The sequence below is a fragment of the Notechis scutatus genome, unplaced genomic scaffold (genome assembly GCF_049901735.1).
Source record: "Notechis scutatus isolate UNSWTSFEM ecotype Mainland unplaced genomic scaffold, rNotScu1.2 NSCUCTG85, whole genome shotgun sequence".
In the NCBI taxonomy this organism is placed as follows: domain Eukaryota; kingdom Metazoa; phylum Chordata; class Lepidosauria; order Squamata; family Elapidae; genus Notechis; species Notechis scutatus.
The window spans coordinates 62,762-84,893 of record NW_028263129.1 but is presented as its reverse complement, the minus strand read 5'-3'; the positions used below and the strand labels follow the sequence as shown (position 1 = coordinate 84,893).

At 39.9% G+C, this 22,132-nt stretch overlaps 1 protein-coding gene across 1 annotated transcript; it reads left to right on the top strand.

The window, feature by feature from the left end:
• Positions 1–2,192: 2,192 nt before the first annotated feature.
• On the top strand, positions 2,193–11,018 carry LOC113430178 (vomeronasal type-2 receptor 26-like; the record flags this gene model as incomplete). The annotated part of the gene is made up of 5 exons (XM_087948707.1): positions 2,193–2,484; positions 3,464–3,799; positions 7,120–7,347; positions 7,819–7,945; positions 10,123–11,018. Coding segments are annotated over 5 exons (1,879 nt in total), but the record flags the coding sequence as incomplete, so codon positions are not given.
• Between the last annotated feature and the right edge of the window lie 11,114 nt (positions 11,019–22,132).

The window sequence follows — 22,132 nt, the reverse complement described above, 5'->3', positions numbered from 1 at the left end:
AATCTGAGAGTTCAACAATAAAAAAATACAATTGCATCCCCTGCACCCATCATTCCATCACATGCCCCAATCACCATCCGTCCCAACTTGAGACATCCCTTAAACACTCCTCATCCAGGTGCAGTAATAACATGACCTTGACTGTAAAGAAGAATGCTATTATGTATAATTATTTATGTTATGTCTGCACAGGTGCAAGTGCACAGTAGCCCATCGCATGCAGTGTGGGAAAATAGTTTAAAGCCATTGGTTAACAGAGCAGCAGGCAGCTGCTATATAAAGGCTCCCCGCCAGCCGTTGATCACTGTTGTTGTTACTAGTTACTATACTTACCTCAATAAACAAGTGTTGCAGATCCTTGGCTCTGAGTGTGTATTCTGATCTCCCAATCTAACAACATACACTCCATGAAATTCCCCCTCCCAATTTCCCAAGCACAAGAATGTGGCAGCATGGAAGCTTCTGGTGCTAATATGGCTTCCACCCAATGTATTCTGCCCATCTCATCAAATGTAATAGAATGGGCAAGTTATGGGTTCTATCATCTAGGAAACTACATCTGGCAGTGCCTAGGTGGCAGGTTTTTTCTGTTGAAGTCTCCATGCAATGGAATCACCTCCCCCCAGAGATGACGTGGTCCCCATGAGCTTGGCACCTGACTGTTGACTCACTCAAAGTGTCAACTCGTAAAACATTCCTGTGACACAAAGTTTAGAGAGACGATGTATTTCTCCTTGTGGCCATTATCCAAATCATTGTGATTTATTTTGTCTCTTGGTGCTAAATCCCAAAAGACATTTTGAATTGCTTTCAGACATCACACAAACAGAGCCATAATATGCTTTCACCTTGATGGCACATCAAAGCATTGTTGGGAAATGTCTTTGCACTGAAAAGTCCTGCGGGCATAAATTGATCTGGCGAAAGAGAGAACATTGAAGGCTTTTAAGACAGGCAGGGGATGCAGATGTGGAGGCTTGACTGGACTTTGCCTGGATTAGAAAACTTCTGGAGCTTCTCTCTTGGAAGAGGGCTTTGGTTTCTTCCACCTCTTCCTATCACTGTGTATTCAAAGCAGAGCTGGAGACTCCATCAGGAACACAAGTCATGTTGCTGCTTCTGCTGCTTCTGCTGCCCCAGGAAGTTCTGGGAAGTCTCAGAGCTAAATGCATTCTGACTCTGAAGAGAGACAAGGTACACCCACAAAACTATTACAAGCCAGGAGAGTTTCTCATTGGTGGCATTGTCTCTGCAACGAGGATGATGTTTCTACCACTAAGCTTCAACAAATCTCCTTTGACTCAATTTTCTTGGTATGTCAAAGTTACTGCATAGAATTAATTAAAACCTCCCCTTTCCACCCTGAGTTCTAAAGTCCAGTCCTTCTCTCTTATAATGAATGATCTCATTGATCTGCTACTTTTCCTCTTTTTATGTCTCACATCTATTTTCCTCTTTTTAGTGATGTGTACTTGATTTGAAACATGTATCAAACCAATGCAGGAATTATCAAAAGCATGGGGAAACATTTTATCATTCAGGGAGGACCTGGGACAAAGCTAAGAAATTTTAGATAGAAATTGGCACAATAATGCAGAGAATTTGAAAGACTAAAATTGTGAAGAAACAAACATTCCTTTTATTGGGACTTATGAATAATAAATTAGAAACAAATCATAGTGGACAAATTTTACACATGGTAGCTGCAGCAAAATTATTGTATGCATGATGATGGAAGAGTCATGGAATTCCCACAGTGGAAGACTGATTGTGAAAAAATATCAGAATTTGCAGAAATAAAAAAAAATCTGTTGAAAAGAAGATGGAAAGATGGATTTTCTTTTTCTCTTTTTTATTTCTTGCACCTTTTCTTCCTTGCTCTATTTCTTCCTGCCCTATTTTATTTTGATTAATATTTCATTTACTACAAAGTTTCTTAATAAATATAAACTTAAAAAAGAATGAGAGAAAGCCAATAAGTAAATTACTTCAGACATAATATGCATTCAGTATCCACAAATAAAACAAAAATTGAAAGAATCCCAGAGTTCCATTCATATAAGTGACATATTTTTGGAGATTAAAAAACAAAACAAATATACAATGAAATGTCTCCAAACGCTTCAGCCTTAGTGGATTAAAAATACAATTGTTGAAAGAACAGTGACATAACATGTCATTTCCATTGATAGGAAATCAGCAACAGAGTACTGGAAAATCCTATCCTTCCTTTTTGCAATCCAGGAGATCAATCGGAATCCCAACATTTCATTAAATGTCACCCTGGGATACAACATCTATGACAATTATTTCAGAGCACAAATGACTTCAGAGGCTTTGCTCGACCTGCTTTCGGAGGGGGAGGCCAATGTTCCCAACTACAGCTGTGGAAATCAGAGAAACATGGTGGCTGTTCTGGAAGGGGCTGATACTGACATCTCCATCCAGATCTCAACTATGTTGGGAACCTACAAAATCCCACAGGTGTGTCTTTGTTTGAAGATCATTTTTAGACATGCAGCTTACAATCAGATATCCCATGTTGTAAAGGAAGAGAAAAGTTCAATTATGGGAATTGCATGAAGTAAGGATGAAGGTTCTATCAAATGGAAGAGAAAGTTGCAAGCAGAGGCACCCCCTCCCTTCTACACTCATAATGCAGACTGTGTATATCTGCTAACTATTTGCAACAGCCAATGTCATGCCCCTGTTGGAGTCTGACTCCGAGGGAGAGGAGGAACAGCCAACGGGGAGTGAAAGTGTGGCTCCGGAGGTGTAGGAGGCTGGGCAGTCAGAGCAAGACCCAGGCCCATCCCCTCTCCATCCTAGGGCATGAAGGGAGGAGAGGATAAGGGAGAAATGTGAATGGCATGGTCTACAGGGGAGGAAAGGGCCTTGATCATCTTCATGGGCTGCAGCTGTGAGAACTGGTTAAAAGGATGGACATGCATATGGGCCAGTGCTGGAAAGAAAGCATGGAAATATCTCTAGCCTGTCATTCCTCTCTGAGTTTGGCGTCCTTCCCAGTGTGTGTTCTGATAACTGTGGACATCTTCAAGCCCTTATCTTGCCTGGTTCCCTTAATTGGTTCAATGTGGTTTGTGTTGTTTTTACTCTTTATAATTTATAGGCATTTTTAGTTTAAACAGCATTTCCTCCTTTTCGTAACTGCTTGTGGGGGAGTTTTTTGTCTCTAGTCAAGGATATTTGGAGCTTTGAAGCAAAGTGAAGGAATAAAAGGGGCTTCACCAGTTTTTGTGACTGTGTTTATTTTGTAACCCACCCTGAGTCATCAGAGCCAAATGCTGCACTGAAGTGAGGAGAGAGGCAACATAAGAGCAGAATGACTAGAGACTCCACACAAAAGATTATTCACTGCAAAGAGTGGAACAATTCCTATGTTATGGCTGGATACTGTTTTTGTGCTCTCCAATAAAATAAGCTTTATTTTTTTCATTTTCAGATCAGTTATGCTTTTGATTCCCAGGTTGTGAGTGATGAAAATCCTTTCTTCTACCCAATGCTCCCTGCTGAAGGAGCCCAGTACCCAGGGATCGTGAAACTGGTCCTCCATTTCAGGTGGACCTTGGTGGGTCTCCTTGCTCCAGACACTGAGAATGGACAAAGGTTCATAAAGATGTTAACTTCCATGCTGGTCAGGAATGGCATTTGCCCGGTTTTATCACAAACCTTTTCCACAGCTCTGAATAAAATGTCTGTAGACTTGAAACCATATCGCAATTGGAGAAAAATGAATGTCTTTATTTATGCTGCAGATATGAATACACTCACTATAGGGGTTAATCTTATGCTTCGGATATTTGAAAGGCTTTCTGAACCTCTTAGAGGAAAAGTCCTAATCGCCACAATCCGCTGGGACATCAATATTTATTTGAGAGAAATAACCTTTACTGCTCAATACATCCATAGCATATTTTCCTTTCCTATGAAGAAAAATCAAATTGCAGAGTATGGTGTGCATTTGAAGCTTTATTCTTTTATGAGGCACTATGTAGAGATCTCCTTCCTGTGTTCTTACACAAACAATGCCTTTTCGGTGAAAGCCTGGAGACATTGCAGGCAGAGAGAATATCTGGAAGCTCTCAAGGAAAAGCAGATAGATCCAATCCTGAGTGGGGACAACTATTTCATTTCCAGCACAGTCTGGGTGGTAGCACAGGCTTTAAATGCAGCTTATTTATCCAGATCCAGGAGAATATTTAAAGGTGGTAAAAACTTGAAAATTCCCAAGCTGAAGACATGGCAGGTACTTATTTCCTATGACATAGCTCTCCATAGCAGTTGGAAATCAATGCCACAATTGTCAGAACTGTGTAACTTGTCAGCTTTGGAAGCCATATTCGCCCCAGATGCTTCCATGCTGCCATTCTTGAGCTTGGGAAAATGGGAGGGGGGAATTTCTTGGAGTTTATGTGGTTAGACATAATAGCATTCTTTTTCAAAATCAAGGTCATGTTATTTCTGCACCTGGGGAGGGGACATCTCAAGTTGGAATGGATGGTGTTTGGGGCATGTGATGGACTGATGGGTGCAGGGGATGGATTTGTACTTTTTACTTATTGCAAGAAACCCGGAACTTTCAGATTTGGGATTTCCCAAATGTGCCAGTTTACTACCCAAACAAAAAAGAACTTTGGAGAGGATGTCTTTCTTGGAGTTATTTGTTGGAGTGGAGGTTGTTTGGAATGCTGACATAACTATTCTGACAATAGTTGTTTCATATTCGGAGTATAAAAACTAAATTAAATTCCAATTTTCCATTGTTCTTTTTTCTGCAATTCATTTCACCCTGCTTATTACTTTTCCAATTTCTTTTTCCAAGCTTCTTGGTAAAAGCATATTTTCCCTCCACCTCTTTCTTCTTTACTCTTATTTTACTAGCATAGTCTAAAAAAGTGTGGTGTGTATATTAAGTTGTCTAATACTTATGATCCTCTCACTTCTTGGGCTGCCCTTTTGCTCCAAGGCAGTTTTTCCCCAGAATGGGTTTCATTCTTTGGCTAAGAATCCTTTGGATTTTCCTTCCATGGCTCAAAACTCTGTAGAATCACAGATAACAAAGGATTTCATCAAGCAGTAGCATATGGAGAAGCCTCTTTGGGTCAGGAAGCTAAGCAGGCTAAGGTCATGTGAGAAGATGAAGGGTTGGACTGGGAAAATATCTAGAAGCAGTAAGAGTGAAGAATGTTCCATAAAATATTCCATAATTGTTCAATGAAGTTGAAGTAGGTGAATTTAACTGGTACCAGAGATCATCTTTCACCATGAAAATATTGGGGACTCTTTTCCATGCCAAGTGACCCATCTTCCCCTGAATGTAGAATATCCTAAGTACAACTTACTTGTAGAGCAAAGGCCCCCTTACTCATCCTCAAGGTGAGCAAAGATTTTTCTCTTCCCATCTGTCCATTGACTTGTACACCATTTATTTACAGCATTGTTTCTGTGTGGGGCATCTGATTTCATTTTGGCATCATTGGGCAGAATTCCTTCATTGTTGTTGTGCACAACATCCGGGGGGGGGGGGGGGGGGGGGGGGGGGGGCGGGGGGGGGGGGGGGGGGGGGGGGGGGGGGGGGGGGGGGGGGGGGGGGGTGGGGGGGGGGTGGGGGGAGGGGGAAAAGGTTTTTTTTTTTTTTTTTATTTGTTTTGGGGTTTGTGTTTTGGGTTTTTTTTGGGGGGGGTTTTTGGGGGGGGGGGGGGGGGGGGGTGGGGGGGGGGGGGTGGCTTTTTTTTTTTTTTCCTTTTCTTCTTCTCCCCCCTCCCTCCTCGGAGGGGGGGGGGAGGGGGGGGGGGGGGGGGGGGGGTTTTTTTTTTTTTTTTTTTTTTTTTTCCCCTTTTTTTTTTATTTTTTTTTTTTTTTTTTTTTTTTTTTATTTCCAAAAACACTTTATTTTTTTTTTTTTTTTTTTTTCAACCCGTTTGGACACTTCCTTTTGTGTTTTAACTTTGGTTGTCAGCCTTGGAAGCAATATTTTACTTGGAAGCTTTGAGGCTGCCACATTCAGTGCCTGGGAATTTGGGAGGGGGATTTCATAGTGGGTAGAAAATTAGACATAACAACATTCTTTCTCAGAGAGTCAAGGACATGTTTCCCTGCACTTGGGGAGGGTATCTGGAGGAATGTCTCCAGTTGGAACAAAGAATTGGTTGGACCATGTGATGGACTGATGGGTGCAGGCAGGGGTGGGATTCAAATTTCTTAACAATTGGTTCTGTGGGCATGGCCTAATTTGTGGGTGTGGCTTGGTGGTCATGTGACTGGCTGGGCATGGCTTGTATATAAATATTGCAAATATATATGTAAAGATTGAATTTTTTATTTTAAAAAAAAGAACAACTTTTATCCAAAATCAGGCAAAGCAGGCAGGTAGATTGAGCTGCTTGCAGAATCACAACTTCATTCCCAGATCTACCTTTCTTCAATCTGCTGCCTGAGTCTGCACTGAAAAATAGAATCTTCAATCCTAAGGAAGGTTCAGCTCTGCTCTCAGGCCACTTCTCCCTCCCCCAACCCCCTGAATACCACCCTTGACTGGGCCTCAGGGAAGCCTCCTAGGTGGGGTGGGTGGGGAGGGGAAGGGCCAGCCAGTGGTGTGATTTGCTGGTTCTCCGAACTGCACAGAATTGTAACAACCGGTTCTATAGAAGTGGTCTGAACTGGTAGAATCCCACCCCTGGGTGCAGAAGATTGATCTTTGAATTCTCTGTTGGAAAGGGAAAACCTGGAATTCTCAGATTCGGGTTTTCCCAGATATGCCAATATGACAACTCTATCAAAATGGAACTTTGAGGAACTGATTGTCTCGGAGTTTATTGTTATGGAGTTGGTTAGTTGGAATGCTGACATTGGTGCTCATTAGTTCACACTGGATTATACTTCCCTTTGGTTTTCCAGACTCTGCAGTGACAACTATGATTGGAAAAGATAAAGAATATCTTTCGCTTTCCTTATTTTCTAGGTCATTCTTGGTCCTTCTAACAAGAATTTTATTCTATATTCCTCAATACAGATCCTTTATTCCAGCTGAATTGGATGAGTCTTGCCAGAGGGCTTTCTGCATCTATGTAACATTGTCCATTTTCTGTTCCATTCCAGCTTCATTCTTTCCTTCGAACCTCTCAGTTGTATAATAATTCCATCCATGGGGTATATTTGGATGAGAATGGAGAGCTGGTAGCTGACCTGGACATTGTGAACACGGTGGTTTTCTCCAATATGTCTTTTAGCAAAGTGACAGTTGGGAGGCTAGAAAGAGTGGGATCCTTAGATTTCAAGTTCATGATGAACCAGAATGCTATTCCAAAGATGGAAATGCTGAACAAGGTGGGAAAGGACTTTATTCTGCTCTTTCTGAAGTTCTTTCCAAGACTATTGAAGAGATGGGGAAGGGACAGGCTTGGGATGTCACCTCCATTATCCCAAATGGGAAACTTAATTTTTGGTTGGTTGTTCAGGAGTCCATGAAAAAAAATATCCTTAACTATTTCAGTTAACTGTGCATCAGTCTTCTATAAGGGAGCTAGATTTAAATCATGGGACAAAAAAGAATGATTTTTGCCATTCAACTTTCTTTTCAATACATTGAGAACTTAAAATAAAATTGTAGTGGGAGAAGAATTAGAAGAGAAGAGAAGTAGGCAAACAGCAAGCAAGTTTGGTCAGCTCTCAGATTCTTGGAGGCTTCAAATTTAGCAAAACCTTGAACTGGAAATGTCCAAACTTTTCATTTTATCTCCTTTAGCAGATAAAATAATTCATGTTATGGATGCTATTTCTTCCCTTCTCTCTGCCCAGCCCCTGCCCTCTTCCAACTGCATGGAAAGCTGTCCTCCTGGATTCATGAAGGTGGCTCAGGAAGGAAAGCCCATCTGCTGCTACAATTGTCATCCTTGTGCAGAAGGATCCATCTCCACCATGGAAGGTGAGTGACAGCAGGAGAAAAAATGGGTCAGAGTGGGTCCCACCTCTTTGAGACTTGATAAAGATATGTATGTTTGTCATAGTGCAATATAAGAAATGATTTTGGAGGGTAATCTGGTATATAGGATAAGCAAAGAGGGATACAGTTCATTGGTACAGGATGAGACTGAGTTGAGCCTTGTGAGAGAGATGACATCTCTTGCTCTTTATCTTTTACAACACATCTTCAATGTTTCAAATTACTATTTATGTCATTGTGACAGTTCTAGAAATAATAGTCAAACTTTGATTGGATCTTTATAGGATGATTGATCAGATTCTTGCAAGCACCCATGTCTGATGGGTGTTTTTGGTAGCCAGATTGCAACCACTTGCCTTGAATCAAAGGATTTATTCTTTGGCAAAGGAGTCTCCTAGTGTATCTTGGTTGCACTCCTCATTCTACTTTGAGGGCAGGAGAGGCTGGGATGCCTTATATAATAATCCTTTGACTATTCCACCTGTTCATGTGTTCCCTCTTTTCAGGGGTGGGATGCTAGGGGTTTACCAGAGTTTGGGTGATCCTCTAGCTAAGGCTCTGCACATTTTGGTGAATTGCCAAATCCCACTCCTGGATGGCCCCTCCTCTCCCACCTCACCCCTCTCCTCCCAGGAGTCTCCATGCAACCCATTTTGGATGATAGGTAACTTCAAGGCCCATATGGAGGCTCGGGGAGGGTGAAAAAGTTCTGGAAGGCCAGAAAACGGCACATTTTTGGCCTCTGGAGGGCCTCTGGAACCTGGGGAAGGTGAAAAATGAGCCTTCTGGAGGTTCTGGAAGGCCAGAAATGGGCCTGTTTTTTTGTGTTTTGGTTTGGTTTTTTGGCCTCCAGAGGGCCTGGGGGAAGCCATTTTCACCCTCTGGAGGCTCAAGGAAAGCCTCTGGAGCCTAGGGAGAGCAACCCCCCTTCCCACCATGGTGCAGGGGGCTGACCAGGCCATGCTCACCATGGCCACACCCACCTATTGCTGAAATTTTTGAAGCCCATCCCTGCCTCTTTTGTGTCAGCCTCAGGGGACTCCTGTTTGTATCTCTTGAGGCTGACATTCCACAGGTTCTGCTGAAGGCTCTTTTTAAAAAATCTTTGAATCCTGGACCATGATGGAGAGGAAGGAGAGGTGATAGAGGAGGGGGAGGAGAAGGGAGGAGAAGGGAGGAGAAGGTAGGAGAGGAGAGGACTAATGAGTTGGGACTGAGCCAATCTTCCTCCCTGACTTTAGGGAAGATGACACTCTTTCTCCTTATATAAAACAGAGGAATGCATTTTTTAAAAAATAAACTTTATTGAATTTTACAATTAAAATACACAAACAACACACAAACAGATTGGGAAGGAAAGAAGAAAAAAAGGGAAAAGGGCTAAATGATTAAAAATGATTACATCTTCAACAGTTTGTGGTTCCTTATTTATCTCATTTATTTTATGCCATATTTGCAATTAATCTTTAGTGCGAATATCTAATTACTACTGTTAACACTCCTCATTCATAGATTATTATTATTATTATTATTGTTATATGGTCTATCTTCGATCAATCCATTCATACCAACAGTTTCAACTCATATAGTACTCTGATACTTCTTTATTTTTTAGTGCTACAGTTAATTTATCCATTTCTGCACAACTTGATATTTTCTGAATAATCATTCCCTCAGGTGAAGTATAGGGTTGTTAGAGGAATGCATTTTGATGTCTTCATATCTATTTCATCTATTTCAACTCCACATAACATTTCTTTCTTGATGGCAAAAGTAGCACTTATCCACTTCAGCTGGCATAATCTACATTAAGTAATCCTTCACATGAACTTCATTCCATTGTAGTTTTGGTGCCTTAAAGCATTGATAAAAGGCAGGGTTCCAATTTCCAAGATATTCAGCAGTGGCCAGGTAAAATGGTGGAACTGCCTTCCTTCCTTGAATCCTTCCTCCCTCCCTTCTCTCTCAACAAGTTCATTGATGCAATTGTGAAAAGAAAAGTAATATTAAGATGTTCTAGATGGAGGGAAATGAAAAAATACATTGATTTAATCTTTACAGATCTTTATATCTATTCACAAGAAAAACAAGTTTACCCAAATGATGCATTTGAATAAAGGACCTGTTAAATTGAGATCCCACTCTTGCTTTTTTTTCAGGTGCCGACAAATGTACCAAATGTCCAGATGATCAACATCCAAACATCAATCGAGTTCATTGTATCCCCAAGATTAAAAGTTACCTTTCTTATAAGGAAAGTCTGGGGATCATCCTGACTTCCATTGCCTTGTTCCTCTCTTTAATCATAGGCTTTGGCTTGGGGATTTTCATTAAGTTCATGGAAACACCAATTGTCAAAGCCAACAACCGGGACCTCTCCTATATCCTCCTGGTCTCCCTCCTGCTTTCCATCTTGACCTCCTTCTTCTTCATTGGCCGCCCAAGGAAGTTGACCTGCCTCCTCCAACAAACAACCTTCAGCATTGTCTACTCAATTGCCATTTCTTCAATCTTGGCCAAAACGATCACAGTGGTGTTAGCCTTCTTGGCCACAAAACCAGGGAATAAAGTGCAGAGATGGTTGGGGAAGAGCTTGGCCAACTCTATCATCTTTTGTTGCTCTGGTCTCCAAGCTGTCATCTGCAGCATCTGGTTGGGAACATTCCCCCCATTTCCTGACTCTGACATGCACTCCCAACTTAGAGAAATCATTTTACAATGCAATGAAGGTTCTGTCACCATGTTTTATGTTGCCCTTGGATACATGGGCTTCCTGTCTGCTGTCTGCTTCACGGTGGCTTTCCTGGCCAGGAAGCTCCCTGGAACTTTCAATGAAGCCAAGCTGATCTCCTTCAGCATGCTAGTCTTCTGCAGTGTCTGGGTGTCCTTTGTGCCTTCCTACTTGAGCACCAAAGGGAAGTACATGGTGGCAGTTCAGATCTTCTCCATCTTGGTGTCCAGTGCTGGATTGCTGGTCTGCATCTTCAGCCCCAAGTGCTACATTATTATTTTTAGGCCAGATCTGAATACCAAAGAACATTTGATGTCAAAATAAAATTAAAAAATGACTTTTACAAATTTATTATTGTTCAAAAATGTCCTTTACTGGGATTGATTAATAGGTTTTGGTCATTTAATGTTTGTTTGTTTGTTTATTAAATCTAAATGCAACAACATAAAAACTCATACAAGCATAAATGGGTGTATATCCTTATATTCATAGAGATCCTCCTTCATAGAGACTTATTGCAAGCTCAGTCTCAGTTGTCCCTTCCATGCCCATCTGTATGCTGGGGTTCTTTTTTTTTTAATAGTATTTTTTGTTATTTTTCAGTTTTAAAAATACAAACATTCTGTTTTTTCTTCAAGCGGTGTGTCGTTTTATTTTTCAGTTTCAAAAATACATTCACTTTCACATTAATATTATTTCTCTAAACTTAGAGTTAAAATACATCAAACAGCTAAATATTTACTACTACTCTGGTGATAATACCTTATTAACTTTACATCTCATTATTCTCCTCATAGTTATAACAACAATTATCACCTTAAGTATATCTCTATCTTATCTTATTTTCTTTTCTGTTCTATTCTTCATTTCCAAAGTCCTTTTTTATTCTCTAACCATTGATAAAATGTTTTCCATATCATATGGTACTCTATTTGCTCTTTCTCCTTAACTGCTAGTGTTAATCTCTTCATCTCTGCACATTCTAATATTTTCCTAATTACCTCCTCATCTATGAGGATCTCCTCCTCTTTCCAAATTTAGATTCTTCTGGGTTGTCCCAATAAGGAATGTCATCATGAACTCTCCTGACACTGACCTATACATGGTCACCCACACATAAAGGGATCAGAATACTAACTTCCAACCCTTTCCCTTTTATCGGATGTGGCAAAGATAGTTGTCCTCTAGGCAGCTTCTGGAGAGGATGGTCTCTATTTGCAGCCCCATAGTTAACTCTGGATAGAGAAGCCTCAGGGATGCCCTCCTGCCATTTTCATCCATATATTATTTTCCCATTCACGTGGCACAATGCTGAAAGCTTCCTTTTTGGAGACCAGAGATCTATGTGGATAAGAGACAAATCTAGTCTCAGGCTGTTTTCTTCTTTCTTTCCTAGATCATAGAGGGTGTTGAACTTTACAGATACTTTTTGCAGTGGGGTGATTCCTTTTGGAACATATGCAGAAAGGGGAAAATGATGACTCAACACTGAGGTCATGGAATTCTGAGATCTCGCAAGGACTTACGATCAGTAGTGGGATTCAATTTTTTTTACTAGCACTTCTGTGGACATGGCTTGGTGGGAATGGCAAGGCTTGGTGGGCATGCCAGGGGAAGGATGCTGTAAAATCTCCATTCCCTCTCCACTCCTGGGGAAATTTACTGCAAAATTCCCATTCCCTCCCCACCCCATTAACCTGCTTTCCACTCCATTCTCCTATGCAGGGCAACAAAAGAAGACCCAGCCAATCAGCTGGACTTGAGAGGCAGAGAATAGATGTGGCGGGGCCAGTCAGACGTGATATTTGCTGGTTCTCTGAATGACTGAAAATTTCTACTACCGGTTCTCCAGTACTGGTCAGAACCTGCTGAATACCACCTCTGCTTATGCTGTCCCCTAACACCTAATAAACTAGAAAAAATCATACAGAGTGCTGCAACTGGGAATCATCTGAATGCCCTTGAAACCCATGTAGCTGGGGACAACATAAAACATTGTGGCACAGCCTTCATTGCACTGAATGATGATCTCTCAAGATCTATTTCTATCCCTTACTTTAGAGAACAACTCACAGAGAAAAAGAGGGCATGTTCACACAGAGTTAGACTTCCATATTCATTCCATCCAAGGCAAAAGTCTTCTTCCCCTTCTCTTTAGGGAATCTTGTCTCTTCTCTTCAGCCATTGTGTCTTAATATGTGAGATTCACCATAAAAACCAGACTTGACAACCAAAAAAAACATTAAAAGCTTCAGTTTATTCAAAAATATTTGCAAATATAAGAATAGGACCCCATCTCCCTAACAAGCAGGAGATGAAGACACCACCCTTAAAATGGTTACTGCTTTTATAGAATATCATATTCAGAGGATTACATAATTCTTCCTGTTATGCTTGTTCAGTGATTTTTAGGGGCTTTAGTTTCCATTGTAATTCCTCCCAGACCATTATCTCAGGGAAATTACCTCTTTCTCATGGCCATGTCTTCCTGTTATGTCCATCTAAACACAATGGATCATTAACAGGTTTTTATTGGGTCAGAATGATCTAGCATCTCTCACATTTATCTGTGAGCCAACATTAAAAAACCATATTCCAGCCAAGAACTTGACATTTTACTTTTAAAACATAATAAGTGTTTGTTAGATATAGTTATATAACTGTCCAGTAATCATTGCACAGATAAACATGGATTCTCTTCTGTTCTTCATTTTCTCAGGTGTAACTTACAATTTATAATTTCCACATATAACAATAAAACTACCTTATTTCTTATCTTGTCTTTCCCTGGCTGCATAACAATTTTAATGATAAATTAATTTACTGTCTAATAATTCTGTTGGATTTTAATTTCATTGGTCTTATACTTTATTTGCTTTGGTTTTAAATAATCTTAATTCTCAAGCAGATGCAAAGGAAGCATGTAAGTCTAATAATAACACAATGAAAAATTACAGATTATGAGTCTAAAAAACAATTTTAGTTCCCTATTTTTATCATTAGATGCTCCTTGTGTTTAGATCTGGTCTCAGGATGATAATGTATCATTTGGGGAAGAAGATAGTCCCAGAAGCCCAGCACCAGAGATCAAGATGGAGAAGATCTGCACGGCCACCATTGATTTTCCTTTAGCACTCAAATAGGTGGGCAGGAAGGAGACCTAGATGCTGCTGAAGACCAGCATGCTAAAAGTGATCAGCTTGGCTTCATTGATGGCCCCAGGCAGATTCCTGCCCAGGAAAGCTACTGTGAAGCAAATGGCAGCAAGGAAACCCATGTAGCCGAGGACAACATAAAACATGATAACACAACTTTCATTACATTGAAGAATAATCTCCTCAGGCTGGGAGTGCAGGTCAGAGAATGGGGGAGATACTCCCAGCCACATAGCACAGATGAACATCTGGACAGCAGAACAAAAAAGAATGATAGAGTTGCCAAACTCTTCCCCAACCACCTTCTCACTCTGTTCCCTGGTTTTCTGGCCAGGAATGCCAGTAGCACTGTGATTGTTTTGGCCCACACAGAAGACACAACTACTGAGAAGACAATGCTGAATATGGTTTGTCCTAGAAGGCAGGTGGCTTTCCTTGGTTTGCGAATGAAGAGAAAAGAAGACAGGAAACAAAACAGCAAGGAAACCAGGAGGATGTAGGAGAGGTCCCGGTTGTTGGCTTTGACAATTGGAGTCTCTATGTATTTTATGATTAAAATGAAGACTGTGGTTAAGAACAAGAGGAGAGCAAAGGAGACCAGGATAATGCCCAGATGTTCTTCATAAGACAGGAGAGTTATAATTTTGGGGATACATTTGACTCATTTCTCATTTGGATATTTATCATCTGGACAATTGATACATTTCTCCACACCTGAGGAACATAAACACCAATATTTCTTCACTATTATGTCCTTTTATTTTTCACAGAATACATTCTTTGTATAAAACTATAAACAGTTTGTTGAACACCAGCATTTGAACTTGGTCCAAGCATCCATCCTTACCTCTGTGCAGAAATAAAGTCCTGAACTCCAGTTTCCTCTGTTGGGCTTCTCGAGTGTTGCTTTGGAGCCTGCCAGCATTGCTAGGAATCCTGGCCCAGCGCTGATGACATCATTGAGGGCTGGGAAACACCGACAGCGCGCCCAAACCGCGCGACCGCATCGCACGCGCGCCTCCACGTTAAGATCGGATACCGCAACAGGCGTACTCGGGGCTGGGGCTGATGGTTATCGAAATCAGGTAGGGGTTATAGGGCAGTTGTAGGCATATGCCAAGACTACAATCATCACATGGAAGTAGAGTTAGCATGTTGATGGTTATGGCGCAGCGCGAACACTGCGCCGCTCATCTTTGCTCACCACCGAGCATCCTGATCTCTTTGATTCGGGCTGAAGGGTTCAGACTGCCAGCTGAGTAGAGGGGAGCCGCATATCTCCTCCTCGGCTGGATGACAATTTTCCACACATTTGGACTGCGGCAGAGACTAAGTAGAAAAACAAGGAATGCCAAAGAAAATGTGTTAGGATGCACTATCCATGAAAAATTGTGGTTAACCTGAATATTAGACAAGGAGTCTCTGAGATTCATATAAGAAAATACAAAATCTCTAACAAGTTTTAAACAGTTGCAGGAAATACAACTTTGGACAGATTCTTCATTTAATTCTTCCCTTTTGTTTCTGGCATAATATTTCAAGAAAGGATTTTTGTATTTAATAAAGGATCTGGAGTCCTGGAATTGAGCAAATAATTAAGTTGTACATTACAACCAGTGAGTTCATCATTATGTCTGTACTAACATCATTCCTCTATTCTTTATATAGTCATGATTTTAAAGTAAGATGGTCTATTGGTATTCAGTGTTAGAATAAAACCAGTGCTAAAATATTTAATTTTTATTCCATTAGACTTTTTAAAATAGACAGATAACTGTGGCCAAGTCTGGTATGCTTTTAAAAAATCACAGGCCATGGACAATTCCTTTCAGGAGATGTTGTCTCCAAACAAGACAAGCTGAATCCTGATGTCAAAGCTTATTTTTCACTGGGATAAAAAGACCCTTGTCCATTTTTGATTCATTTTCATTGAATTCAGTTCAAACTTGAACTTGAGCACTAGTCAACAGAACTGCCTTCTTCTTCGCTAAAGCTCTTTATCCACATTGTTTCCTTTAAAGTCCAATTTCACTGCATCTTTCTCCTTTGAATAGAATAGAATAGAATAGAATAGAATAGAATAGAATAGAATAGAATAGAATAGAATAGAATAGAATAGAATAGAATAGAATAGAATTCTTTATTGGCCAAGTGTGATTGGACACACAAGGAATTTTTCTTTGGTGCATATGCTCTCAGTGTACATAGAGAAAAAATACATTCATCAAGAATCATAAGATACAATGGTGATAGTCATAGGTTACTAATAAGCAATCAAATCATACTAGGAAACAAATAAAACAATATAAAGTATAAAGATACAAGCAACATGGTTATAGTCATAAGTGGGAAGAGATAGGTAATAGGAAGGATGAGAAGAATAATAGTAATACAGTCTTACTAAGTTTGACAGTGTTGTGAGAATTAGTTGTTTAGCAAAGTGATGGCATTTGGGAAAAACTACCCTTGTGTCTAATTGTTATGGTGTACAGTGCCCTATAGCGTCATTTTGAGGGTAGAAGTTGAAACAATTTATGTCCAGGTTGTGAGGTGTCTGTAAATATTTTCACAGTCCTGTGGCAACCAATTCACTCTCAGGCTTTTACAAGAAGTAGAAACTTTTTCTATGTGGAGTGGGAAATTCCAAGCTCAGGAAACTGACTCAACAAAGACAAAAAACACCTGAGGAAATCAACTTCACAATCTTCTCATTCTTCCATTTCACACTCTCCATTGTTCAGAACCATCCTGACAGCATGTAGTTCAAGCTCATCCTGAGCTGCTTTACAAAGCCGCCTTCAGATGTATTTATTCTTTAATTGGATTGTGGTGTACTGCCCAAAACCACCTTCTGTGAGATGTCTGGGCATATAAATTTGATTAGCCAATCAATCACTGAAGACACATCAACATCAACAACCATAACAAGCCTACACTAAACTTGAGGTAGTTGCAGGGGTGGGGTTCACATTTCTTTAATAACTAGTCTCTATGGGCGTGGCCTAATTTGTGGGTGTGGCTTGATGGTCATGTGACTAGGTGGTCATGGCTTGCTGACTGGGCGTGGCTTGGTGATCACATGACCAGCTGGGTGTGGCTTGGTGGTCACATGACTGTCTGGGCATGGCCAACTCAACATCACTTCTTTGCCCTAGGCTGCTTTAAGTATAAAAAAGATATACCAAAACAAAAAGTACTTTATTATTTCAAGCCTTTAATGCTTAAATAATAAAAAGGTATACAAAACTAGATTTTGTTACAACAAAGTTTTAAAATATTAATCAAAAACTATTACATAACATAAAACTTTACAAAAAACAATAAAACACTTATTTAAAGTACTGCCAAATTGCTTTTTTATTGGCGCCCTCACTTGCAGTTTTCTTTTTTTTGACACGAGCATCATCAGCTGTGTGATGTGCCCATAACCATTTCTTTACTATAGGAACAGGATCCCATTCTTGCAGAGGTAGGCTAATTAGATTGATAGTCAGAAGGTTCGTTACATTGGAAAATGTTAGGCGACTTCTGCTCTCTGAACATATTATGTTCATCTGTGAGAAACCCCTTTCTGCTTCTGCTGAGCTGACTACAATAGTCCTGACAATATCTCTAGCTTTTTTAATGCTGCCAGGAATTCCATATATCTCCGCATCTTTTAACACATTTTCTATGAAATCGCGATAATCATTAATATTAATTTCATAATGGAATATTTCACTAAATGCCACCAATTATTCTTCAGCTGCTTTCCATGGAACCACCACTTTTCCAGTAATCTGGCTCCAAATAATTTAGAAATTTTAATTTATCAGTGTCTTTAAATTGGCTACCTGTTTTTAAATGTTCGCAATCCATCAATCTTTTCTTCAAATTAGTTACAAGGCTTTCTCAAATCTTTCACGAGGAAGTCCTACAAATCGATGATTTTGCACAAAGTGTGTATTTTTAAAGGTTCCTGAAGTAATTAATCCATCAACCTTTTTTTCATATGCACCCTTTTCCCTTGTAAGCATTTCAAATGATTTAGTTGATCTTACCACAAGTTTTTCAGTCTTTATAATGTCTATGTTTCTTGCTTGCAGTGCATTAGAAAGAAGAGATATTTCAGTTAGGACATTAATCATCAAGGCCAAGTCAGTGAGAAAATATGTGTTTTCAAGACAGGGAGCCGTACTTGAGTATTTTTATTTGAACAAAAAAAAGATGTAGCACTGGATAAGCACACCACACAGCTAGGGTCAGGGTGGGATCCGATTGGTGTAACTACCGGTTTGGCAATTTATGTTTTTCATGCTCATGCGCGCTTTGTGTGCATGTGCGCCTGATGTGCACTGTGCACGCGTGTGAAACGTCATGAGCTGTGCTGCCCGGACAGCTGAGCAGCATTGCGCGTGGGTGCACAGTGTTTGAAAAAGCACTATTTTCCTGCTCTTTCAACTGCAGCTGTGCCACGCAAGGTAGCTGAGGTTGAACAAGCAGGAAATAAAGGACAGGTAAGAGCCCAGGCGGGCGGGCGGGCCAAAATAGGAGCAGAACCGGTTCAGTGTCTGCTGCTCTTCAGAGCTACTGGTTTTACAGAGCTGGAAAGAACCAGTAGAATTCCACCCTGGCTAGGGTTGACCTTAAACTATAGGCAACCCATCTTGGTCCAAAACTCTACCAATCTTTATAATTTCAATCTCAAGTTGTTCAGAAATTTTGTTAAGTTCAGTTAGGTTCTTATTGGATTGATGAAAAACAGAATATATTTTATCAATAAAGATTTGAAAATGATTTACTTGCTTTATTTGCTTAATAGAATCATCTAAAATAAGGTGCAGATGATGGTTTAAGTAGTGCCATATTATGATGTTTGGAAAGTCTTTGGCTATCCAGGGTGGGATTCTACCAGTTTGCACCTATTCCCTAGAACCGGTGTGTTAACATTCTAAGCAGTTCAGAGAACCGGTTGTAGAAGAAATTACTGGCCTAATCCTGAAAGGAAGGCAGGAAGAAACATTCTGGTGTTTCTTACAGAAACTGCCTCTCTGTTAATCCTTATTACATTCTTGGCAGAACTAGACTTCCTGTCTCAGTAACGTCTCTGGAGGTTTTTTTCCTCCTTTGCTGGTACTTTGCTTGTGTAGAGTGACCATTCAAAGTTACAATGGCACTGAAAAAAGTGACTTATGTCCATTTTTCACACTTACGACTGGGTGCACCATCCCCACAGTCATTAGAGGCCAGGCGAGAAGCGTGCCTCAATGTGAGTGATATTGAGTTGGCCATGCCTAGCCAATAACATGACCACCAAGCCACACCTACCAACTAAGCCACAGCCACAGAACCAGTTGTTAAAAAATTGAATCCCACCCTTGTGGCTGAAGTGCTTATCCCAGATTTTTTCCAAGCATAACACTAGTACCATCAGAGCAAAATGAGTAAATGTTTCTCTAGATAGTTCTTATTAAACCCAACATTATTCAAAGTTTCCATAACTGAGATTTGTCAACTTTTAAGTACAATATAAGAACTGGTTTGGAAGATATCATTGAGGCTTCATCAATGATCAAACAGATTTTGCAAAGTTTTTAAATAATTTTGCTAAATAAATGTTTCCAAATGTCTTTGCAATGAAATCTCCTATTGCAACTGCAGTTTTACTTGAATGCAATTCTATTCCCAGATCGAAACCATTTTTAATATGCAATTCTATAAGATCTTCTCTATATGAAAATGGTCTGCACATTTGTGCCAGACTGTACACTGTAGTAAATACTCCACATGTACTAAACACTTAAGATGGAAATACAATTAACAAACAAGGAGTTTGTTATTTTGTGGCAGTAGTGGCACAAAAATCTTTCTGGCCAAGACTACTTACCTGAACCAACAGTCCCTAATGGGTGGGTTTCAATTTTTTTTTACTACCGGTTCTGTGGGCGTGGCTTGGTGGGCATGGCAGGGAAGTATACTGTAAAATCTATAGTCAGAGGTGGTATTTGCTGGTTCTTTGAACTACTCAGACTTACCACTGGGTTCTTCTCCAGAATTGGTCAGAACCGCATGTTGACATTACTGATTAGAAATGTCTTCCATAGCAGAGAAAAAATCGGGGGTCGCCGTTATCACCAAGCCTTTGACTTTGCATCTCAAACAATTGAAGTGAGGCCATATACATATATACACATAATGCAAAGATAATATAAAAAGATCATCTAGTAGTTAAATTAAGAATGAACTGAGGTATACTATAAAGTATGTAATATTGAAGAATTTTTTCTGAATACATTCTCGTCAAGAATCAATATATGATGGTATTGACTTGATGTGGATGCCCTGCCTAATTTCAATTTTGTTAGCTAGTTCAAGAGTATGGAATATCAAGGTTAGAAAATGGAAAAACATGATTTGGCTCAACCATATTTTTGTTATATCAACATAACAAAGAATAATATATTAATTTTTACATAGTATTGAACATGTTTGCATTTAGTGAAAAACTGATCCTTAATGAAAATAAAATGAAAACATGCACGTGCGGAAATGGATGAATGTGTAAAACGGGTGAAAATGCCACAAGAATGTGAATACAAGAGGTTCAAATGCATGCCATATAATTTGAATGGGAATTAAAAATGAAGCTTGAAAGGGAAATGAGTTAAATGATGCAGCACGTGCTAGAAATGGTTACGGTTCCCTGATTTTTTTGGCGCTTTCAACATGGCACTGCTGATAAGAAAAATGATGTATTGATTCACAAAGCACAAAGCGAGAGAACGATAACATAAACATTTTTGTAATAACAGTGCTGATTTACACCGTAAAACAAAACAGATGCTGAAAATGAAGAATGCAATGAATTTTTTTTGTTATTATCACACAATGCAAACATACTGTTTCACGCCGCTTCAAGGCTTCATGCATCAATGCACGTGCATGTTGATTTGTTTGCGTATTTGATTATTTTGTTAGGTATAAAGCGAGCGCACATTTAATAAAAAGAAACACACAGCGCGAAAACAAAGAAGAGGGGAGAAATGCAGTTGTCAGTGATTGACGGTAAGCGTGTGCAGCAAGGTGGCTGCGCGAAGACTGACTACAGAGCATCGAAGAAATAACTTTATCGCTCGAAATCCGTTGAGAGCTTGACAACGCACAGGTTTATCGAACTGGCCCGAACTGACGAACCCGCCCCTGGGTGGAATGGGGCCATTCCGGATCTCTGCAGAGGGAGGCTTCTTCATACACGTGAGGATGCCCAAGAGGGGGCGGCCGCTGGTCCACCACATTGATACACCATGAGGAGCCAGAATTTGTATCGCCTTGCTCAGCCACATTGATGCTGCATTAAAGTGAAGTTTAGATTTCCTTCATCATTTCTTTCTGACAGATTCACACAGATAAACAAGACCATGATACTGGGAAGCCAAACAGCAGCTTATATGATGGAGGATTATTAGTTTTATTTGTTTGATTTGAATTAATTTTGGTTTCTATAGACATATCTCAGAAAACATAGTTATCCACAACCAGATGGAATAAGGCATATATTTTTCTTCTCAGGATTGTCCTCGACCTTCCATCATTTTTCAGCTATTTTATTATTTTAGTTTCGTACTCCTTTACAAATAACATTGAGCAAAGTCAATCAAGAAAATGTTCATTTTTTTCAAAACGAAATGGTTCTAACAGGTGGAACCGAAGTGCCATGAAATCACAAGAGTGTTCCGAGAAATGAATGCAAAACATCTTTTATAGATTTATTCGGTTTGAATGATTGTATAGAAGATACTGTCATAGGACCATATCAGAATCACCAGCCCTGCAATTGTGGATGAAACGAATCACGGTATCCATATTGATAGACGTTGATATTTGGAGATTCACAATAGCAAAATTCTTCTTGCGAGACCGTTGAAAATTGACATTCAGAGATACTCATGGATGAAGGTGGCAAATACCGAGCCAACAACTGCCATGATGCTGCAATACCGTGCAGTTTATAATGCTAGAATGATGATAAATAGAGAACTGAGATGTTTGGGAGAAAACAGTTTTAGAAGTTTCTGTCTGTCTTGGGGTAACATTTTCAGAGTTTCACCGACTTGTGATTCTTCCTAATAGCCCCTGCTTGTTGGATCACTTCCAGGTTTAGATGATGCCCTTCTCAGAAACATCATCCCAAACCCATGAAGATCATTTATTCCTCTTCATAGTAACCAAAAGATACATTTGGACGCTTCGCACGTCGACAAATAAAGAAACAATGCTTTTCCCACTTCTTGATATATCAAGTAA